Raw genomic sequence first — 17722 nt, forward strand, 5'->3', positions numbered from 1 at the left:
GTCAATCTACCTCTGCCTCCCAAGTGTTGGGATTAAAGGTGTCTGCCACCACTCCCTAGCTACTTCCTTTTTTCTTTTTTACTTTTAAGAACTTTAACCTTTAGCCTGCATAGATTTTTAACACATAGTAAACCATTTCGACGTTTTCATTAACTTTGAATCTTTCTTTCACTGTATATCTTTCTTTTTCTTTTTCTGACCACGAGCCTTTAAATTACTGAGCAATATGGGTAGGATTCAAGCCGCAGCTTTGCCAGCTAGATCCATCCCATTCCTTAGCTTTCCAGCCTCATGGTAGAGGTACCAGCTGTACCCATGTTTATCGCCACAACTCTGTGACGGTTCAAGGTCCCTGGCAACAAGCAAGCTGCAACAGTATCAAACAACAATCAAAAGCTCCATAGTCAGGACCGCCTGCTTGAAGGAGTCAGAGTTTGCCCTGGCAGGACAGCCCAGAAAGCCGGCATTTTAAAACAGCACAACTTTTTTCCTGCTACAGATGAAAACTGAAAAACATGCATTCAGCTTTTCATCAACACCGTTTAAGTGTTTCGTGGCAGGACCTCTTAAAAGAGCTACAAGATTTTGCAGCTAAAGCTGAGTCAGGAAGCCTCTCTTAGATGAGAGTGCTTTCTTACCTCTAGCAAGCAAAGCCAAACCTGAGAAATAGCTGCTACCAAGAAAACATGCTTTACTCTATTCTTTCCCAAGCTTTCTCAGGCTTTCTGTGGATTCAATTATCCACGTGGGTGCCATTCTGTAGTGAGGTGCTGTGGGCCGGATTCCTGGCCGCCCTACTCCCACATGCTTAGCTTTACACCCGAAATAACAACACACAAATTGTATTCTTTTAAATACTGCCTGGCCCATTAATTCCAGCCTCTTACTCACGTCTTGACTAACCCATATCTAATAATCTGTGTAGCACCACAAAGTGGTGCCTTACCAGGAAGTTTCTAGCGTACATCCATCTTGGGCTGGAGCTTCATTGCGTCTCTCTCTCCGAGCAGAGGCATGGCAGTCTGTCTAACTTAGGAGAGGCGTAGCATCTGACTGATCCTTCTACCTCACTTCCTCTTCCTGTTCTGTCTACTCCACCCACCTAAGGGGCGGTCTATCAAATGGGCCAGGCAGTTTCTTTATTAGCCAATGAAATCAACTCAAACAGAAGACTCTCCCACATCCTCTCTCTCTCTCTCTCTCTCTCTCTCTCTCTCTCTCTCCCTCCCTCCCTCTCCCTCTCCCTCTCATGCACGTCCGCCCTTTACAACACTGGATTTGATGAGTGCATTTGTGAGGCGTGATCCTGTGCTTCAGTCAGATCACCACAGAGATTCGCCACCCTGGATGCCCCTCCCTCTGCTTGTGCTCTGTGCCCAGACTGTGTCCCCACGGGTCGGTAGTAGCAAATTCAGCCCACTGCCTTGGTCCAGAGGACTGTCTGCCTTCACAACTTCCTCAACAGAGAAAGCGACTAAGGCCACATTCTCTGGCTTCTCAGGGGTCAGGGTCCCACTCCCTCAGGGAGGTGTCAGCTGGGAGACTAGTTTGAAGAGAAGAGTTGCTCAGACTGCCAGACGCCACCAAGAATTCTTGAGATGAAATGACGATGGCCGTTTGAGACTTTTGAAGTCATTGGGGGGAGGACTGTCCCAGTCCCCATGACCCTAGGAGTTAATTAACAGGGCTGGCATGCAGACATTATGAGGTTTCACAGACTTGGATTTCACGTGAGGACTCGTGCAGCAGTGCCCCAGATAGGAGTGGCAAGTGGAGATGGCCCAAGGGTGTAGGGATGTAGGCAGTTACAGCGTGTGGCCTGTGTGAGGAGCCAGTCCTCTGCCCACTGGCCTGCTCTCTTTCCACACTGGGCTCCTGTGGGGACTGGAGGTGGAGCTTCTCTACTTCTCCAGACACTGTACACACATCCACAATGGCAGAGGTCAGACCCGTGAGGGTCTGACGTCCGTCTGAGATTCCTTCTGTCCGTTTCCTTTCCAGGCCAACTGAGGGGGAAAGAACTGAGCGTCTCATTAAAGCCAAGCTCCGGAGCATCATGATGAGCCAGGACCTTGAAAATGTGACTTCTAAGGAAGTAAGAGACCCCTGCCCCTGCCCATAGCAGGCCCAAGCCTCTTGTGCATGTGTGTCTTGCCAGGTTCCAAGCAGAGGCCGGCCCGGTACCTTCCGGTGTTGGCACGTATCCGTTTGTCCACTCTGGAGGCGTCCCTGCATTTTTCCCTGTAGTGGCACTAGGGGCTGTGGAGGACCCAGGCTTAGAGTTAGACTTCAGTCTGACTCCAGAGATCATGGGCAGACTGTCGGCCCTCTCTGAGCCCTGGGGGAGGTTGTAGAAGGTCCTAGGTTCATCCAGGGAACCTCAGCCTTTCATGCCCTTTCCTGCTTTTGTGTGCCCCCCACCCCCCGGCCTGTGCCATCTCAGACTGCTCCCTCTACCTTTTAAGCCCTCCTGGATCAGTCTTTGTTTTGTCCCTTGCTTGGGAGAGGGAGATGCTGTGGGCATTAAAGAGACGGCTCCTTGGTGAAGAGCATTAGAGCCATCTGTAACTCCATCTCCAGGAGATCTGACGCCCTCAGCTGGCCTCTGCAGGTACTGCATGCAGGTGGTGCACAGACATACCTACAGGCAGAACCCTCAAACAAATCTAGAGGCTGGGAGGGGAGGGGCACACACCATTAATCCTAGCACTCAGACAGAAATTCTCTGTGACTTCAAGGCCAGCCTGGTCTACATAATGAGTTCCAGGCCAGCCAGGACTACATAGTGAGACCCTGTCTCATGAAATAAAAATCTTTAAAATGTTTTAAGCTATTGTATTTACTTATATATATAATTGGGGGCGGTGCTGGAGAGGGGTGGACAGCACATGTATGGGAGGGAAAACAGCTTGCAGGAGTTGGGGTTCTTCCACTATGTGGATCCTGGGGCTTGAACTCAGGCAGTTGGGTTTTGTTGCTGGCTCTTCTACTTGCTAAGCTGTCCTGATGGTCCTGTCCTTTGTTTTTATTTGAAGAATGCAACAAATTACAGGAAGTTTAAAGTGTATGTATGTATGTATGTATGTATGTATTTATTTATTTATTTATTTATTATTTTGTTATTTGTGAGTCTGGCTGGCCTGAACTCACCATGCATCCCCTAGGCTCGCCTTGACCTCAGTCTTCCTGCCTCACATAAATCTTCATCTTTAACTGATTAGCACTTTGAACAGCCGTGTGTGACGCCTTCAGCAGGAAAGCGGCTGCCTTTTCACTGTGAAAGTTTTAAACGCAGTAGAAGAGATTTTAGGAAAGAAGATTTCTTTGTTGAAAATGTCGGGCTTCCTCCTGTCGGGTTAGGTTGGAGATGAAGTGTGAGTGTCCGCCACCACACAGATGTGCTACTGTGTCTAAACACATCATCCAGATGTGCTACTGTGTCTAAACACATCATCCTGGACACAGTGCCCGCCACCACACAGATGTGCTACTGCGTCTAAACACATCATCCTGGACACAGTGCCCGCCACCACACAGATGTGCTACCTGTGTCTAAACATATCATCCTGGACACAGTGCCCGCCACCACACAGATGTGCTACTGTGTCTAAACATATCATCCTGGACACAGTGCCCACCACCACACAGATGTGCTACTGTGTCTAAACACATTATCCTGGACACAGTGCCCGCCACCACACAGATGTGATCCTGTGTCTAAACATCATCCTGGACACAGTGCCCGCCACCACACAGATGTGCTACTGTGTCTAAACACATCATCCTGGACACAGTGCCCGCCACCACACAGATGTGATCCTGCGTCTAAACACATCATCCTGGACACAGTGCCCGCCACCACACAGATGTGATCCTGCGTCTAAACACATCATCCTGGACACAGTGCCCGCCACCACACAGATGTGATCCTGTGTCTAAACATATCATCCTGGACACAGTGCCCGCCACCACACAGATGTGCTACCTGTGTCTAAACATATCATCCTGGACACAGTGCCCGCCACCACACAGATGTGCTACTGCGTCTAAACACATCATCCTGGACACAGTGCCCGCCACCACACAGATGTGCTACTGTGTCTAAACATATCATCCTAGACACAGTGCCCACCACCACACAGATGTGCTACCTGTGTCTAAACACATTATCCTGGACACAGTGCCCGCCACCACACAGATGTGATCCTATGTCTAAACACATCATCCTGGACACAGTGCCCGCCACCACACAGATGTGCTACTGTGTCTAAACATATTATCCTGGACACAGTGCCCGCCACCACACAGATGTGATCCTATGTCTAAACACATCATCCTGGACACAGTGCCCGCCACCACACAGATGTGCTACTGTGTCTAAACATATTATCCTGGACACAGTGCCCGCCACCACACAGATGTGATCCTATGTCTAAACACATCATCCTGGACACAGTGCCCGCCACCACACAGATGTGCTACTGTGTCTAAACACATCATCCTGGACACAGATGTGCTACCTGTGTCTAAACACATTATCCTAGACAAAATAAAGAAGTCACATTCACCCTTTTTGTAACCAGCACTGCACAGAGGTGCACAGTTCTTAGAGCAGATCACTCTTAATAGGTTCCGCCCCAGCATCACCTCTGTTCTGTCCCGCCCACAGATCCGCAATGAGCTGGAGAAGCAAATGAACTGCAACCTAAAAGAATTCAAGGAGTTCATCGATAACGAGATGTTGCTCATCTTGGGCCAGATGGACAAGCCCTCCCTTATCTTCGACCACCTTTATCTTGTAAGAGTCACTGCCCCTGGTCGATCTGGTTTGGAAAGCATGCTCACAGATACATGCTTACGAATCCCCAAGATAGACTTGGCATCTATCTGAAATACAAGTGGCTGAGCTGTTCCCCTCTGAGCCCTGTTCCCAGAGCCCACTGAAGGATCCACCCCGTGGTGTTGTCTGTGCACCTCCAGTTCAGTGTCTTCGTGCCATAAATCCATAGAAGGCAACTGTCTAGTTTTCAAAGGCAAACAGGTTGTTAAAACTAGCCAGGAGATCATGAAGTCCAATTGAAAGTCAGACCTAGCAAGGCCAAGGTCCCCCTCCACCTCACCTGCCCTGTGGCCCATGGTGAGTCATCTTGCCACTGCCTTTCATGGGGTGATTGTGATGGTTAAATAAGACACATTCTGGAGGTGACGAGTGCAGTTTCTGTAGGCCTGGTTTTGAATACGGATGGAAATTACGGTTAGAGGAATGTCTCTTACAGGAGCTGAAGGAAGTAGCTTTGGCCACTGAGGGAGACAGCTTCAGTCTCCATAAACACATAAACACGCACACACACACATATGTCTATGTGGGCTTTTAGTGGGAACAGAGGGCTTTTGAGACAGGAGCTAGCTCCGTATGTAGCTCAGGCTAGCCCAGACTTTGTGATCTTCTGCTTCAGCCTCCTGAGTGTTGAATGCATCTTTATGTTCTTGTTTATATTTGAGTCTTCCTGCATGAACAGATTTCATGCTTTATCCATTGAGATATCCATTGAGCTTCCCAGGAGAGAAAATCGGCAGGAGACGGAGATAGCAGGCCATGCTTGCCAGGACTGCAGACCTATGCTTGCCAGGACTGCAGACCTCTGCATTTCCAGAGTAGCAATTGCTTCTTCATGTTTCTCTTCTGTGTTCCTTGAAAGATCAGGAATAGAGGAGTTTTTAATGATACAGTTTGTAAAAGTGTAAAAGTATCCAGTCATGCATTCTGTGGACATTTGGGAAGAGTACGGTTATTCCCCATCTCCCACGCTGAGGGAGTCAGTCACTCATAGCATTTTGATGTGTTGATGTTTCCATTTTTCTGTTTCTTGTGGTATTAGGATTAGAACCCAGGCCCCGAACACTGTTTCTCTGATGCCTGTGTAGAAAGAGAGACAGTGCCGTCTCTGCTCGGGTTCATAGGTCATGTTCCTCTTGGCTTATTCCTTACACTAACATGATGATTTATTTATTTTATTTCTGGGTTGGTTTTTGGTTTTTGAATCAGGGTTTCTCTGTGTAGCCCTGGCTATACTGGAACTCACTGTATAGACCAGGCTGGCCTGGCCCTGAACCTAGAGATCCACCTGCCTCTGTCTCACAAGTGCTAGAATTAAAGGCCTTCACTACCATCCCCTGGCTTGTTTTGTTTGGTCTCACTGTATATCCCTGATTGACCTTCAGTTTCAAATTCATGGCAATCCTCCTGCCTTTGCTACTTGGAACTGGCATGGTTTCTTTTGAAATGCCCATCTTAAGGATCTGTTGCCATTTATCTTATTGGTTCCATCCTATTAGACCTTTGGGTTCCTGTTGTTTTCCTGTGAATAACCCTAAATGCCCATGTTCCTAAATCTGTGTGAGCCCCAGTCATCCCCTCAGGATCAGAGGGTGGGGACTTTTAAAATTAATACCAAAATAATTGCCAGGAAAGGGAGAGGAGTCTGTGTCTCCCTCCCCCCCCTCCCCCTCCATAGCTGATGGTGAGGTTTCAGGTCACTGCCTGTGGTGGCTGTACCCATGCTGGCTAAGAAGATTGGGGGCTGTCAAGCAGGCTTCCATGAAATGGGAAGAAGACCACCTTCCTCTTAGACTCCTGCCTCTCCTGATTCTTTCTGATCCTTCTTTCTGCTGTGAGGCTGAGGCTCCACTGTCAGGGCCCCGTGCATCCCACAAGCAGCTCTGTGACACTCACAGGGGTTTGTGTGATCTGTCCCCCAGGGTTCCGAGTGGAATGCATCCAATCTGGAAGAGCTGCAGGGCTCAGGGTGAGTCTGCTCCCCTCTTCCCCATCTCTCTAGGCAGCTTAGGCATCGCTACTCCGTGGAGACTACAGACACTGCCTGCCCACCCTGACTGCCTCAGCCTGGTCTCTGCAGTGGCTGGAGCATCTCATGTGCTTCAGAATGCTACCCAGAGGGATCCATGGGCTCTAGATTTTTCCTGGAGTCTTAGGTGACTGGGCGGGGGGTCAGGGAGATCCAGGAACAGCTTAATCACACTGTGGAATGGAGAACAGCCTGGCCCTGGGCAGGCTCTGAGCTCACTCCCACAGCCTCACTCCCCAGAAGAATTGCTTAGAACCCGAGTGTGGACACACATCTCTGTTGATCTTTTGGTCCATCAGCAATTCTGAAAACTGGAGCACTCCTGGCAATACTTGGTGCCTGGTGGAATCTTGTGACTGACACTCCCCACTGTCTCTGAGAAATGCTCAGCAGCAGGAGTGACAGCCACAAAATCACCATTCTGTGGTCGGCCTGATGTGCCTGCTGGCCTTCTGGAACTTACTGCAGTTGAAAACCGAGACTAAACAGAGCTTAAAATACATCCTTAGGACCTCCGGTCAGCAGAGCGGTCGTCAGTGAGAGGCTAGACTTTATGATTCCATCTTACTGGGAGTAAATACGTGATTCGTTGTCATTTATGGTGAAACCTATTTGAAACGTTTCCAATTACCAAAATTGTTTTGGTTTTCTAGAAATGAATGTACTGTTTAAGGGTGAGGGGCTATGGGGTTTGAGTTAGTGGATGCTCTCATTTAGAGCATGAGTAACAGAAGGGCATATTCTGCCTTTTAGCAAAAGAGAGTGGAGGCTTTTTTTTTTTTTTTTGCAAAGGGGTTTTAGTATGGCATTTAAAAAAAAATAATACATTCCTGTCATGTGGAGGAAACACATGGAAATGACTGTTAAGCAAAACCAGTTTCATTAGGAACATAACGCCCTGTAGTGTGTGTATAGAAATTGACTTTCTCTGCCAGTTTTTTGTGATTTTGTTTTCCTTGCTTCTCATTCTGATTCTGTAGGCTATTTGCTTCTTTTCTCTGCAGGGTTGACTACATTTTAAATGTCACTAGAGAAATAGACAATTTTTTCCCTGGCTTATTTGCATACCATAACATCCGAGTCTACGATGAGGAGACCACAGACCTCCTGGCCCACTGGAACGAGGCCTATCATTTTATAAACAAAGCGAAGTAAGTTTGGGATATTGGTCTTAGGAGGAACAGGTGGGCAGAGACGAGTGGCAGGCTAGATGGCGTGGAAGTAGGCAGCCCTGCTCGTGGGGTAGGTGGTCATGATATAGATGCCCAATGCCGGGAGAGGCTTTTCTATCTGGTGGGCCTTTGGTTTTAGCAACAGGACACCAGGCACCAAAGCGAACAGGCAAGGATTGGCCTTGTCCACAGTGTGCCTTCATATTCTCTCCCACCTGCCCATGATTGTGACATTGAGCCCAGTTTTCATCATTAACTCTGATTCCAATACCAAGTGCCACTAGGTAGCTCTCTGGGGCATCCTGGAAAGGGCTAGCGCATGCTGGGCCTAGAACTCTTGGACAGCTCCCCCAAATAGTACGGGGGTGGGGGGATTCCATGTTCCTGTGTGCCTAGATGGGCAGTCCCAAGATGAGGCTATCTCCACACCTCCTGAGCCCCAGCCCCCTCCTTATTCTCCTTTGGAGCAACTGTTATATTGAAGTCCAAAGCAAAGATACACACACACACACACACACACCCCCCGTGCTGTGGAGAAGAACCCCCTTCTGATGGAGTCTCCCTGTCAGAGCTACAAGGTGTCCTTACCGAATGCCACTTCGCTTGCTTTCCCGGGGCACAGACTCCAGACTCCTTGCTTGTGCATGTGGAAGGCAGGGAGGAGCAGTGTTGTGGGGATGGGATTGAACCCTAGTGTAGGAAATTGGAGCCTGCTCACCCCACCTCAGCTTCCCAGGTGCAACCTCAGCCAGCCTGGCGTGTCTTCACCCTCTCCATCAGGGAGAGGATCATTGTCCCTTGTGTACCTGGTAAATCAGCTGTGCCCAGGCCAGCACTGCCTTCTTACAAGTAGCCGGATCATTGGCCCCGTCTTCCCCTGGCTCAGTGGTTCTCTGGCCAGGTTGCTGTCATCCTTGCGCTCCCTCCAGGTGCTCACTCTTTCCCCAGGGTGCAGCATTTTTGCCTCGCTGACCCCGTTTTCTACAGTAGCTCATTCAGGGCCTCCAACTGCTGCAGCAGCTGGACTGTCCGGGTGCGGCCCTGGAAGCAACTGTAGGCGGCCTCACTTATCCCAGCAACGGGGGAGACTGTTTGGAAGCAGGCCTGTGCGGATTCATCTGTTCCCCCATTGTGTGCTAATTGATTTCACAGCAAAGTTATTTCCTTTAGAGGGTGTGTGAGATCTGTTCCATAAACATTAGGGCAGAGAAGGATTGGAACTATGCGATAACTTTAAAAATGAAATTGGCTAGTAAAACCCGAGTGGTAAGTCAGGGGCGGCTCTTAATCCTTGCTCTTAACCCCCACCCCAAATCCCTGCAGGAGAAATCATTCCAAGTGCCTGGTCCATTGCAAAATGGGCGTCAGCCGATCTGCATCCACGGTCATAGCCTATGCGATGAAGGAATTTGGCTGGCCCCTGGAGAAAGCGTATAACTATGTGAAGCAGAAGCGTAGCATCACGCGGCCCAACGCAGGCTTTATGAGGCAGCTGTCTGAGTATGAAGGCATCTTGGATGCAAGGTAAGTACGTACCTAGAGACAGACTGGCACACCAAGCCCTGGGCATTCCGCTCTTCTGTCAGCCTGGCAGGAGCTTCCACAACTGGAAACCAGCCTCTCGGGAGCTGGCTTGGAAAAAGAGCAGCTATTGTTGGGGTTGTGATTAGTGGTTTCCAGGAGGGATCCGTTTTGATTTTGTTGGCACTTGTAGAAACTCTCTTACTGGGCAAGGGAAGGTGCCTACACGCCATCCAGGGCGCGTCCTGGTGTGTCGTGTGGGTTGAGCATATTCCTTTCCTCAGCACCTGCTTTACGCCAGACCTGGGGATTGAAGAGGCCAGGTTCTCCGCAGGCGAGCCTAGCAGCCTTCCCCAAGCCCAGTCCCTTCTTCAGGGTTAAGGATTTGACACACAGGTATCAGATGCTCACGGTCCCTCAGAAACCTTTAGGAGGACCATTGCATGATCCAAAAACTCCGCTTCACCAGGAGCGTAGAAATCTGGGGACTCAGAGAGTTGTGTTGATGACAGTGTAATTCACAGTAGCCCAAAGGGGAAGGCTGCCCACGAGTTCCTTGGTGGATGGGTGGATAAATAAGCAGGGAGTGTGTATAGGAATCTCCCTCTGCCTACCGAAGGAAGGCAGTTAGAATCAGATGAAAAAGCTCCTGATCGTAGGCCACGCTGCTTGGGGAACTAAAGCTAGAAGACTGCCTGCCCCAGAACTTCAAAGCTAATAATTTCTGCCCAATACCAAGACCCCATCTCCTTCCCGCTCCATCAGAAAGGAAGGAAAGAAATTCTGACATGTGTGGTACACCCTGAAGAAATTTTGGGGCCATCAGGAAAAACTGTGGCCCCATGCTTGTATGAGGTCCCTAGAGATGGAGAATGTGGTGTTGTTAGTGACCAAAGGCTGGAGAAGGGACAGTTCAGCTGTGATGGCCGGTAATGCTTATTGTGTGCTGTGCACAGTTATGGAGACAGATCGTAGTGTGCTGTTGTGAGTGTGTAAAAGTCAGTGCAGTTTTCAAAGTGGCAGGGCTCTGAGATTGCACGAGCAGTCACTACAGGTCCTTGACAAGCTGACTTCTGGTAAGTTAATAAATGTCGCTGCTGAATCTGTCTCCCACCTCTAAGTAAGTTTTGGTTTCTCATTTCCCAAGTGAGCAGAAGGAGCCAGCGCTGAAAGGACAACTTGTCTCCTATCACAGTTGGCTCCTGGGTGCCAAGAGAGAGATTTACACCTACATGTGTTGGCTGCCGCAGGAGAGAGCAGTTGTTGCTGGGGCCCCTGTCAGGGCAGTGAGGGTTCCCCAGCACCTCAGGCTTCTGGGGCGGATGCCAGTATCTGAGGACTCACTTTCTCCCTGCTCCGTGTCCAGTCTGTTTAGAGGCAGCCACCGGATTATTTCTGACTGGGGTTGGGAATCCAGAGGCTGAGTCCTTCAGTTCCTGGGACAGGTTTAGGGAAGGACTGCTCTGGCAGGGATGAACAGGCTCGGAGAACCACCGCAGCCACCTCTGGATTGTTTGATGTCATTCAGAGACTCTGTCAGGTCCCTGGGCAACTGGAGGAGAAAGAGGGAGAGAAGCACCTGCTCTCCTTTGGCCTCTCGGGTCACCTGACGCCTTCCCAGCCACAGCCTCGCCGAGGGTCCCCTGTAGGCCCACAGCAGTACACGGCGTGGCGCCCTCGAGGAAAGGGACAGTGACTGAGGAGCAGCTTCTCCAGTGGGTGTAGCTGCTCACCCTCGTATCCCAACAGTGTGGATTTTATTTCCAAGTCCTTGGGAGGTGGAGGTGACCTTAGTTGACTGCCTCTGTCACTGTAAAGCTCTTTTCTCTCTTTTATTCTTGGCTTGTACCATCAAACGTGTTATAAAAACAGTGCCAGTCCCTGCCCCCTAACTTAGCAACTGTTGAGAGTTAATTGCTTCTAGGGCAGGCGCCTAGGTCACCCATGTTCTCGTGGATGCCCTACACCCATGAGTAATGGCAACACAAACTGGGCTTAGAAGCCTGTTTTAAATAAGAATACACACCAGGCTTGGTGGTGGTGGTGCACGCCTTTAATCCCAGCACTTGGGAGGCAGAGGCAGGTGGATCTGTGAGTTCGAGGTTTATAGCCTGGTTTACAAAGTGAGTTCTAGGACAGCCAGGGCTACACAGAGAAACTCCATCTCAAAAAATTTAAAAGAAAGATAACAATCTGGGGGCAGTGGAAGCTGGGGTGAATATGATCAAATATATGGTATGAAATTCTCAAGATTCTGTAAAAAATAACTGTCTTTTTAATGCCATAGGCTAGGTATGTAACCCAGTGATATATGCTTACATATATGCCCATCTCCATATGAAAAGTAATAATAGAAACATCAGGCGAATTCTTTCAAGCCAGGATATAGTTCCAGCAATTAGAAGGAAGAGGTAGAACTTATTACATCATAAGTTTGGAGCTAGCCTGAGCTAAATAGATCCTGATTGGAAGGAAGGAAGGAAGGAAGGAAGGAAGGAAGGAAGGAAGGAAGGAAGGAAGGAAGAAAGGAAGAAAGGAAGAAGAGGAAATTGTTAAAAATGGACCTCTAGTTTCTGCCTGAAACAAATACTTAGAAGTTTGAAATCTTCCCCAGTATGGTAGTGTTCGAGAACATAACACTCTCTCTGCTTTGACCCCTGAGTTTTCTCAAATGATGGTTACTCTCATGGGTCACAGAAGCTGAGTGAGAACCATTAGTGACTTGACCAGATTCACACGGTGAGAAAGACACAGACATGAAGACAAAAGGACCTCTAGGCAAAACTCCCACTGCATCTGCCACCATTGTCCCCACACAGTAAGGGGAAGCCGAAAGGCTTCTCATGTCAGCCATGGTGACTGAGGGTGCTTTCATCCCTGTGTGCCCTGGAGAATGGACGAAGGGGAGCTCTGCCTACCGCACCCGTCTGATGCAGGCTGCCCGCTGCTTGTTCTCCCTGCCTTCCTGCTAGGATCTGCTGCTTCCCCTCAGCTCACCGCCTGCTCTTTCTCCCCATAGTAAGCAACGGCACAACAAGCTGTGGCGCCAGCAGCCTGCAGATGACCCTGCAGCAGAGCCCAACGAGTTCTTGCCAGAGACCCTAGATGATGCCCTGGATACCCGGCTGCCATGCTTGGATGACACCACCCAGCCCGGGCTTGCAGGAAGCCAGGCCCCAGGAGGACCCTCTCTCCCTTGTTGTTTCCGAAGACTCTCAGATCCCCTCCTCCTCCCCCACCACGATGACGCAGGCAGCCTGGTCCACCTCGAGGATCTGGAGCGGGATGCTCTGCTGGAGGACGCCGCTCAGCCGGTGGAGGTGCACAGACTGGTCCAGCATTCCCAGGAAGGAGGCAGGCACTGTGAGAAGGATGTAAAGAGGAAGCTAGACTTCGGGAGCCCCAAAGCCCTCAGTGGCTCCTTGCCACAGGTGGGGGAGATGGAGAAGAAGTGTGACCAGAGAGCGGGGAGGTGGAGGCGGGCCTCCACCCAGCTCGACCAGGAAAACCTAAACAATAACAACAGCAAGAGGAGCTGCCCCGATGACTTCGAGGTAGGCGGGGACCATCGTGGTACAGCATGCCATGCCACTTCTACCCCACCCCACAGAGCTCCTCCTGGGCCGCCCTGCGGGGCTGCAGTTCTCGCTTCATCCCGCAGGGTTTATTTCAGGAGGAGACTGTTACCACCTGACTGTATAGCATGTGCCTCGCTAGTGGATAGGCCATGTGTAAGGGATACCTAAGCCTTGTGATACCCCCTCATCCACAGTGGGGCTTCCGACTTGTTTCATCACCCCAGTTCACCCCTGCATCGATAATGTGATGTTCCTGATTCATCTCTGCACCTGCCACAGCCCCCCAACTCTCTCGCCTTGGATGGCTTTGAAACAAATCCCAGAGGTAGCGTTCCCTTCCTGACGCTCTGTTATGTGACAGTAGAGGCGGTGCTGTCCATCTTCCAGCTCACGTTAGTGCTTTGCTCCTTGTGTCCCTTAAAGCTGCCAGCCTTGGGGGATGATGTCCGGGGAGCCTTCACTCCAACTTCTGGCTGCTCAGAGAGTGGCTGGTCCCGCACCCTTTATAACTTCCATGACCTGGGGCGGGGGGGGGGGGGGGTCTGTCTGCCCCTCAGTACTCACCAAAGGCTTGGGGCCGGGAACTTTCTGTCCCTTTGCCATGACTGCAATGAAGACTCTCAGGGAGACACTGAAGTAGAAAGTTAGTTTGTAATTAACATTCAGCTCCAATGCTAAGCTAAAACAGAACAAAACAAAACAAAACAAAAAAAAATACAACTAACCACCCTGGGCAGTTCATCTGTTTGCTGGCCTCTGAGTAATGAAATATGTTCCTGACCAGAAAGGAACTGCATGCCTCCTCCACTGCCCACCACTTCCCTTAGAGAGGACAGATGATATAAAATGCCTTTGTCTGAGCCAGTGGTGCTGTGGTTAGCCCCAGCGGCCTGACTCTGAGTCACTGGACGGTGACCAGGAGAGTAGGGTAAGGGCTCAGTGGACCCAGCACCAAGACCCACCAGGACTGAACCTGGAGACAAGCAGCCATTTGAATGCCTGACTCCTTTTGTCAACTGTGGTGTGCCGGGCTGGCATGGGTTCCTGTTTTGTAGGGTGAAGGGAAGGCACACTTGAGGGCACAGCAAAACAGAGCTTGACTCAGGGAGGGGTGGAAGAGCATTCATGGCCTGATGGAGGGCAGCTTGCTAGGCACAGGCTGAGAAGCAATGGTGTATTGAGAGGCAGGATCTGGGTAGAGAATTCGGTATGTGAGGGGCAGGAGCTGCATGAGGCAGCAGTGACAGATGCGGACAGGAGTTGGTGACATGGGGAAGCACCGGGGACTCCTTAAGAAGAGGCATAGGTGGCAGCAGAGCCTGTGAGCCTGAGACTGGACTTGGCTACACAGAAAGGTATTAATCTCTTGGAATCGTGGCAGAATTGAGACTCCTCCACAGCCGTCACCTGAAAGGCTCCTTTCTGCTAGCTATGGGCTCTCCCAGTCAGGCGGCTGGGAAAGCCACCCGTATGCTTCTCACCTTCGTCATCGTTGTTGGCCTTTGAGCTGGTAAGGGGTTGTCCTGGCAGGGAGGACAGAGAGAAGTCCTTGTCCCAGTGACCAAAAAGCAAGTAATGTCCTTGGGAGATGGTGTAAGGTGTAGTTACATGTGTGTGAGTTGGAGGCAGTCCAAGAGCCGTTTCTGCCTGTCCCCAGGTTATAATGACCATGGCAGGTTGATAGTCCCCAAGTTATGCTTTGGGCTGACTAGGAAGGACTCTGTATTTAGGATGCAGTTACCCCGGGTGCAGTCGCCTCTGCCGTAGAGAACCTCCTTTCTATGCTGCTTTATTGTCCTCTGTTTGCTTTTTAAATTCTAGTTGTTTGGTTTTTAAATTTTATTCTAAATTATGTGTTGGTGTGTAGGTTTATACGCATGCGTGCCAGAGTTTTGGGGAGCCAGAGGCAATGGCTACCCTGCAGCTGGAGTTCCACTGTGAGCTGTGTGACGTGGGTGCTGGGGACTGAACCCAGGTCCTCTGAAAGAGCATTAGCTGGCTCTCCAGCCCTGTCACTCCCTTCTCCAATGCCTCTTCTTTCCAGAACAGACCATGGCCAGGGAAGGGTCGCCTTGGCTGATGGCAGAGACAGACTGAGAAGGGAGGTCCTAGGCTCTGTCCCAGCCCCGTGGCTTAAGGTTCACCCAGGTCATCATTTTGACTTGTGGAAAGTCAGTATCAGCATCCCTTAGGCCTCTAGAACCTCTGTCTTTCATGATCAGTGTGTTCCAAACAGTCTTGAATCCTGAACAAATGAAAGCACTAACCCTGCCCCCCACATACACACACATATACACAGTGCCGGCCATCCCTATGCACCCCTGCCACAGCGGCCCACTTTGTCCTTTTGGTCTCTGGCTCGGGATCACGCTTGCTCATGGTGCTCTTGTCGCTTGCAGCACGATGCTGTGTTTGGAATCCTCAGTAAAGTGAAGCCTTCCTACACATCCTGTGCTGACTGCGTGTACCCTGCTGGCGGGGCTCCTGAGGCCTCCACAGAACGGCACGAAGACCCCAGTGTTCCCGCCATCTGCACCCAGCCAGCCTTCCTGCCCCATGGCGCATCTTCCCCGATGGCCCACACGAGCTGCAGGTCCCAAGCTCCAGAGAGGCTGGCCTCTGGTCCAGCCAACGCTCCTCCATTCCTGTTACCAGCAGGCTCAAGGAAGCCAGACATCAGTGGCTCCGGAACTGGGGCTTCCCCAGAACCACCAGCAAGCCTTCTAGAGCCTTCCAGAGAAACCTCAAAAGTCCTTCCAAAGTCCCTCCTGTTGAAGAATTCTCACTGTGATAAGCACACCGCCAACATGGAAGCAGTGAAGGAAGAATTGTCAACTAAGAAAGAAACGAAGCCAGCTAAGGACCTGAGGCTTCTGTTCAGTAATGAGGCAGAGAAGCCGAGCACCAATAGCTACCTGATGCAGCATCAGGAGTCCATCATCCAGCTGCAGAAGGCGGGCCTGGTTCGAAAGCACACCAAAGAACTAGAGAGGTTGAAGAGCCTGCCTTCAGACCCACCGTCTACCTGCAGGGACAGTGCCACCAGCAGGCTGGAGGCCAGCATCCCTGAGGAGGGCCAGGAGCCTGGACACCTAGCCCTGTGCAGCCAAGCAGGGGCTGATGAGAAACCTCCAGAAGGAGCCTTGGTGAAGAGCCCAACTCCTACCCTCCTCCGCCTAGATCACACCAGTAACTTCTCAAAAGACTTCCTGAAGACCATGTGCTACACCCCCACCTCCTCCTCCATGAGTTCCAACCTGACCCGGAGCTCCAGCAGCGACAGCATCCACAGTATCCGAGGAAAGCCGGGCCTAGTGAAGCAGCGGGCGCAGGAGATCGAGACGCGACTCCGGCTGGCTGGTCTCACTGTGTCGTCCCCACTGAAACGTTCCCACTCCCTCGCCAAGCTGGGAAGTCTCAACTTCTCCACAGAGGACCTGTCCAGTGAGGCTGACACGTCGACCATCGCCGACTCGCAGGATGCCAAGTACGGTCACCCTTCCTTCTTGCACGAACCGCAGGCCACTCCGAGGGACCCCTCTGCAGCCTGTAAACCATCAGGGAAGTCTGTCCCGGAAAACTTGAGAAGCCTGTCGAGGATGAATGAAAGCTGAGCGCATTCCGCCATGCGGGCTGAGGTTCTCACGGTGTCCTGGTCACACGTCACACACGTCTTGATTTGCGTTAGCTTCAGTCATCCAGGCTTCCCTCACTCTTGCCAAAGAGCAGAGGGGAAAAACAAGTAACATAGCACACAGGAAGGAGACCCAGAACGGGGCTTGGCGACCTAGAAACTCTCAGCCAGGAGACAGCACTAATCCTCAAGCCCTGTCTAAGGGAAGATACGGACACATAGGCTGGGGCTGTGTCTTGGTTGTTAGAGTCTTGCCCACCATGCACCATGCCCTAGGTTTCATCCCCAGCACCCCACAAAACCAGGCATGGTAGCACACCCCGATAATCCCATTACTGGAGTTGGAGGCGGTTGGAAGTTCGAAGTCATTCTCAGCTATGTAGTGAGTTTTAGACCAGCCTGGTGGAGAGAAGATAAGTCTGTACATACAAAATATTTTAATGCGCAGCCCGTGAGAGAAGAGCCGTGGTAATGTCTTGGCTGCAGCCCATGTCCCCAGCTCGTTCCTGCCCTCAAGGGAGAATTCTCAGATAACAACACAAGTTCTACCTCTGTTCTCACTGTGTGTTTTGTTTTTAAAATAGTAATGACCAAGGCTTGTTCTGAGGAGCAATGCTGTGTCTGAAAGGGTTTTTCCAAGAGAATCATGGCGGGGGGTTGGAGGGTGAGGTCCCCCAAAAGTGTCAAGACTTTGAACCTGACCATCCCAGGTACAGTTGTATGACATTGTCAGAGGAAAGCACCGAGTGGCAGTCATCTGTGTGACCCTCCGTCCTGGCACCTACGGTGGGGATGTGGAGCCCTCAGTCAGCTTCTAGCATCGAGCTTACATCACTCAGTCATGAGGAAGGACTCCAGGCATCGCTGAGCCATGTCTGCTGCTAACAAGACATTGTTACGTTTGGGATTGGGACAAGCTCATGTCTATGAGATTGTGGGTCTGGGGTATGG

The 17722-nt window shown here is 50.8% G+C and overlaps 1 protein-coding gene across 1 annotated transcript in view; it reads left to right on the forward strand.

Annotated features, from left to right (window-relative positions):
• The window catches only part of Ssh1 (slingshot protein phosphatase 1), a 52091-nt gene extending 34772 nt beyond the window's left edge, over positions 1-17319 (forward strand). The window contains exons 9-15 of the mRNA XM_038345540.1: positions 2002-2095; positions 4670-4798; positions 6760-6806; positions 7871-8017; positions 9362-9562; positions 12579-13113; positions 15537-17319. Of these exons, the coding sequence (XP_038201468.1) occupies positions 2002-2095; positions 4670-4798; positions 6760-6806; positions 7871-8017; positions 9362-9562; positions 12579-13113; positions 15537-16751 (2368 nt within the window). The 3' untranslated portion in view covers positions 16752-17319. The remainder of the gene's footprint in view (positions 1-2001; positions 2096-4669; positions 4799-6759; positions 6807-7870; positions 8018-9361; positions 9563-12578; positions 13114-15536) is intronic.
• The last annotated feature ends 403 nt before the right edge of the window (positions 17320-17722 follow it).

The sequence above is a fragment of the Arvicola amphibius genome, chromosome 10 (genome assembly GCF_903992535.2).
Source record: "Arvicola amphibius chromosome 10, mArvAmp1.2, whole genome shotgun sequence".
NCBI lineage: Eukaryota > Metazoa > Chordata > Mammalia > Rodentia > Cricetidae > Arvicola > Arvicola amphibius.